We start from the raw sequence: 6,000 nt of genomic DNA on the forward strand, positions 1-6,000 counted from the left end.
TGTAGTTCATAGTTTGTAGGGTGTAGTTCATAGTTTGTAGGGTGTAGTTCATAGTTTGTAGTTCATAGTTTGTAGGGTGTAGTGCATAGTTTGTAGGGTGTACTCAGTTTGTAGGGTGTAGTTCATAGTTTGTAGGGTGTACTCAGTTTGTAGGGTGTAGTTCATAGTTTGTAGGGTGTAGTTCATAGTTTGTAGGGTGTACTCAGTTTGTAGGGTGTAGTTCATAGTTTGTAGGGTGTACTCAGTTTGTAGGGTGTAGTTCATAGTTTGTAGGGTGTAGTTCATAGTTTGTAGTTCATAGTTTGTAGGGTGTAGTGCATAGTTTGTAGGGTGTACTCAGTTTGTAGGGTGTAGTTCATAGTTTGTAGGGTGTACTCAGTTTGTAGGGTGTAGTTCATAGTTTGTAGGGTGTAGTTCATAGTTTGTAGGGTGTACTCAGTTTGTAGGGTGTAGTTCATAGTTTGTAGGGTGTAGTTCATAGTTTGTAGGGTGTAGTTAGTAGTTTGTAGTAAATATTTGTAGGGTGTAGTTTGTAGGGTGTAGTTTGTAGGATGTAGTTTGTAGGGTGTAGTTTGGAGGGTGTAGTTTGTAGTTAATAGTTTGTAGGGTGTAGTTTGTAGGGTGTAGTTTGTAGGATGTAGTTTGTAGGGTGTAGTTTGGAGGGTGTAGTTTGTAGTTAATAGTTTGTAGGGTGTAGTTTGTAGGGTGTAGTTTGTAGGATGTAGTTTGTAGGATGTAGTTTGGAGGGTGTAGTTTGTAGTTAATAGTTTGTAGGGTGTAGTTTGTAGGGTGTAGTTTGGAGGGTGTAGTTTGTAGGGTGTAGTTTGTAGGGTGTAGTTTGGAGGGTGTAGTTTGTAGTTAATAGTTTGTAGGATGTAGTTTGGAGGGTGTAGTTTGGAGGGTGTAGTTTGTAGTTAATAGTTTGTAGGATGTAGTTTGTAGGATGTAGTTTGGAGGGTGTAGTTTGTAGTTAATAGTTTGTAGGGTGTAGTTTGTAGGGTGTAGTTTGGAGGGTGTAGTTTGTAGGGTGTAGTTTGTAGGGTGTAGTTTGGAGGGTGTAGTTTGTAGTTAATAGTTTGTAGGATGTAGTTTGGAGGGTGTAGTTTGGAGGGTGTAGTTTGTAGTTAATAGTTTGTAGGATGTAGTTTGTAGGATGTAGTTTGGAGGGTGTAGTTTGTAGTTAATAGTTTGTAGGGTGTAGTTTGTAGGGTGTAGTTTGTAGGGTGTAGTTTGGAGGGTGTAGTTTGGAGGGTGTAGTTTGTAGTTAATAGTTTGTAGGGTGTAGTTTGGAGGGTGTAGTTTGGAGGGTGTAGTTTGATGTAGTGATGTAGGATGACGGTGTTTTCAGATGGAGGACAGAGTGAAGAGTGAAACTCACCTGGCTGCACAGAGACACCTGAAAAATGTTTCCATCACTTCCTCCACAGAACAGGAAGTACTCGCAGGGGTCAAAGGTCACAGACATGATCTCCACGTCAAAGAGGACAGACAGGAGCAGCTCACCTGAGGACAACTCCCACACCTGGACAGACAGACAGACAGGTATGTAAACAAAAGTCTTAAACGTTGGAGGGTCGTCGTGGATACGACCTGCAACCTCCCATGTTAAATCCAGCGTGGTAAACACTACACACTATACTACACACTATACACACTATACATCCAGTAAAGGATGGAAACACGTTATATATATATATATATATATATGGTATAGAGAGGCGTAGAGGCGTAGTACTGATGACAGGAAGTGACTGGTCTCTGTTGCCAGCTGACCTTTGACCTGTCGGTGTAATAGAGCTGCTGGCTCTGCTGAACACAGACGCTGGTTCTGGTTCTGGTCCAGACTCCGTTTCCAGAGCGAGCAGCAGAGACGCCTCCTGACCTCTGTTATGATGTCACATAACTAAGACTCCGCCTCCCGTGATTTATGTCGGGGGGGATTTTAGGGAAATTAAAAAAGGAGAGGAGCCGCTCTGCGTTTAGAGATTAATCATTCTGATTGGAGGAGATCAGTGAGGTCACAGTCGGGCCGTCTGATTGGTTACAAACACATTCTGCTGCTGCTGCAGTACTCTGAGGAACATCACCATCAGGGTACATCAGGGTATGATGGAGAACACCACACACATCTACATGTATATATACTGTATATATATATATATATATATATACAGTATATATATACTGTATATTATATATACAGTATATATTGTATACAGTATATATATATATACAGTGTATATATATATATTATATATACACTGTATATATAATATATATATAATATATATACATAATATATACTATATATATACTGTATATATATACTATATATAGTATATACATAATATATACTATATACTGTATATTATATATATACAGTATATAATATATATATATACAGTATCTGCTCTCTGTGTGTGTGTGTGCGTGTGCGTGTGCGTGTGTGCGTGAGTCTCACCTTGACAGTCTGGTCTAAGGAGGCGGTGGCCACTCTGCTCTGAGCTCCCATCAGGCCACAGTGCAGGTCTGTGATTGGTAGAGAGTGACGAGACAGGATGTGACGCGGCTCGGGGGTGTGGCCTAAATCCAGCTGGATCACACTGACGCACGCACACACACACACACACACACACACACACACACACATTAATAATCTCACATTCAAAACCTCCATCAGTAAACTGCTGATGTTAGTTGACTGGTTGTTGTGATGAAGACTGATGAGTCTTTAACTGTTAATCTGAACCTCAGTAGTCTTCATCATCATCATCATCATCATCATCATACTGATTAAGATGTTTGTGTATCAGAAGCTTCACTGACTCCAGATCAGTGATCTGTCTCAGTGTTAGAGCTCCACCTGCTGGTAAATATATATATATATATATATATATATATACAGACGTAGGCAAAGTTGTTGGTAACGTTCCGTTAAAGAAAGAAAAACCAACAATGGTCACTGAAATAACTTGAAACTGACAAAAGTAATAATAAATAAAAATTCACTGAAAATTAACTAATGAAAATCAGACATTGTTTTTGAATTATGGTTCAGCAGAATCATTTTAAAAAACAAACTAATGAAACTGGCCTGGACAAAAATGATGGTACCATTAACTTAATATTTAGTTGCACAACCTTTTGAGGCAATCACTGCAATCAAGTGATTTCTGTAACTCTCAATGAGACTTCTGCACCTGTCCACAGGTATGTTGGCCCACTCCTCGTGAGCAAACTGCTCCAGCTGTCTCAGGTTTGAAGGTTGCCTTCTCCAGACTGCATGTTTCAGCTCCTTCCACAGATGTTCAATAGGATTTAGATCAGGGCTCATAGAAGGCCACTTCAGAACAGTCCAATGTTTAGTTCTTAGCCATTCTTGGGTGTTTTTAGCTGTGTTTTGGGTCATTATCCTGTTGGAGGACCCATGACCTGTAACTGAGACCAAGCTTTCTGACACTGGGCAGCACATTTCGCTCCAGAATGCCTTGATAGTCTTGAGATTTCATTGCACCCTGCACAGATTCAAGACACCCTGTGCCAGATGCAGCAAAGCAGCCCCATAACATAACCGAGCCTCCTCCATGTTTCACATTAGGTACAGTGTTCTTTTCTTTGGATGCTTCATCTCTTCGTCTGTGAACATAGAGCTGATGTGACTTGCCAAAAAGCTCCAGTTTTGTCTCATCTGTCCAAAGGACATTCTCCCAGAAGCTTTGTGGCTTGTCAATATGCATTTTGGAAAATTCCAGTCTCGCTTTTTTATGATTTGGTGTCCTCCTCGGTCGTCTTCCATTAAGTCCACTTTGGCTCAAACAGTGACGGATGGTGCGATCTGACACTGATGTACCGTGACCTTGGAGTTCACCTCTAATCTCTTTGGAAGTTGTTCTGGGCTCTTTGGTTACCATTCGTATTATCCGTCTCTTCAATTTGTCATCAATGTTCCTCTTGCGGCCACGTCCAGGGAGGTTGGCTACAGTCCCGTGGACCTTAAACTTCTGAATAATATGAGCAGCTGTAGTCACAGGAACATCAAGCTGCTTGGAGATGGTCTTATAGCCTTTACCTTTAACATGAAGGTCTATAATGTTCTTTCTGATCTCCTGAGACAACTCTCTCCTTAGCTTTCTGTGGTCCATGTTCAGTGTGGTACACACCATGATACCAAACAGCACAGTGACTTCTTTTCACCCTTTAAATAGGCAGCCTGACTGATTACAAGTTTGAAGACACCTGTGATGCTATTTACAGGACACACCTTAGTTTAACATGTCCCTATGGTCACATTATTTTACATCTTTTCTAGGGGTACCATCATTTTTGTCCAGGCCAGTTTCATTAGTTTGTTTTTTAAAATGATTCTGCTGAACCATAATTCAAAAACAATGACTGATTTTCATTAGTTCATTTTCAGTACATTTTTATTTATTATTACTTTTGTCAGTTTCAAGTTATTTCAGTGACCATTGTGGGGTTTTCTTTCTTTAACGGAAGAGTACCAACAATTTTGTCCACGTCTGTATATATAAAAATATAAAGCTGGGAAAACAAAGTAGTTAAACTTGTGTTTGATGGATTATTTCTCTGTTGTATCAATGCTAATGGTCATTGTATTCTACATGGTTGAAAGCCTGTTTATTTACCTTCACAATGATGTCACACTTGTAAGGATCATGTATTTGTGGGATGAGCAGCACAGCTGATGATGTGGGGAGCGCCCAAGAACAATGTTCCAAAATGCTCTGCCAATGGTAAACAGTGTATTCTCATAAGGCTACCAGGAAGCCTGCAATGACTGCCCTTCACCGTCAGGCCCGTTGGCGCTGGTGTCTCCAACACAGACAATGGAACCTGAACATGTGGGGGAATGTCATGTTCAGTGATGAGTCCAGGTTCTGTCTGCCAAAGTTGGACGGCAGGTCAAAGTATGGAGACGACGTGGAGAACGCTATGCTGATTGTTGAACCGATGGAGTAACAGCTTTTGGTGGGGGCAGTGTCATGGTGTGGGGGGGGGGGCATCTCCCTCACTGGTAAAACAAGGCTTGTCATCATTGAAGGCCATCTCAATGCAGGGAGATATCAGGATGAGATTCTGCAACCAGTGGCGATCCCATATCTCCACAATCTGGGACCTAACTTCATCCTCCAAGAAACAACGCCCCCCCCACACAGAGCCAGGGTTATCACAGACTACCTCCACAATGTGGGAGGAGAGAGAATGGAACAGCCTGCCAAGAGTCCACACCTCAACCCAACTCAACACTTGTAGGATCAGCTTGGGCGTGCTGTACGTGTTAGAGTGACCAACACCACGCTGGCTGACCTGCAACCAATCCTGGTTGAGGAATGGAACGCCATCCCACAGCAACGTGTGACCAGGTTGGTGACCAGCATGAGGAGGAGGTGCCAGGCTGTTGTGGCTGCGTATGGATCTTCCACCGCTACTGAGGCTCCTGACGGTGGATTCAATCAATCAATCAATATGTCTTGTTTGTTCCTTGTTACTGATAGAGAGTTCAATCATCCAATCCACCAAACAACTCACAACAAGAGTCAACACCAACAGGAGAATACACTGTTTACCATCGGCACCGGGGCTCCACACATCATCAGCTGTGCTGCTCATCCCACAAATGCATGATCCTTACAAGTGTGACATCATTGTGAAGGTAAATAAACAGGCTTTCCAACGATGTAGAATACAATGACCATTAGCATTAGCATCACCATTAGCATTGGAACAACAGAGAAATAATCCACCAAACACACGTTTATATATATCTATATATATGATTAGATTGTTGTCAGAGAGCTCCAGACTGATGCATTACCTGTAACAGGTGAGCTCAGGTGAGCTCAGGTGAGTGAGTTACCTGCAGAGACTCCACACCAGAGCCAGGTTGTCTTTTCCTGCAGAAACAAAATGGCTGCCGTCGTCTGTGAACTTCATACAGGTGACGTCCTGATAGTGACGACTGAGGACCGACAGCAGCTT

At 42.1% G+C, this 6,000-nt stretch overlaps 1 protein-coding gene across 1 annotated transcript in view; it reads right to left on the minus strand.

The window, feature by feature from the left end:
• wdr18 (WD repeat domain 18) overlaps nt 1–5,994 on the minus strand; it is a 28,915-nt gene extending 22,921 nt beyond the window's left edge. The window contains exons 1-3 of the mRNA XM_037763177.1: nt 5,879–5,994; nt 2,462–2,603; nt 1,379–1,522 (exon numbers count right to left, since the gene is read on the minus strand). Of these exons, the coding sequence (XP_037619105.1) occupies nt 1,379–1,522; nt 2,462–2,603; nt 5,879–5,955 (363 nt within the window). The 5' untranslated portion in view covers nt 5,956–5,994. The remainder of the gene's footprint in view (nt 1–1,378; nt 1,523–2,461; nt 2,604–5,878) is intronic.
• Nucleotides 5,995–6,000: the final 6 nt, after the last annotated feature.

The sequence above is a fragment of the Sebastes umbrosus genome, unplaced genomic scaffold, assembly GCF_015220745.1.
Source record: "Sebastes umbrosus isolate fSebUmb1 unplaced genomic scaffold, fSebUmb1.pri scaffold_184_arrow_ctg1, whole genome shotgun sequence".
Lineage (NCBI taxonomy): Eukaryota > Metazoa > Chordata > Actinopteri > Perciformes > Sebastidae > Sebastes > Sebastes umbrosus.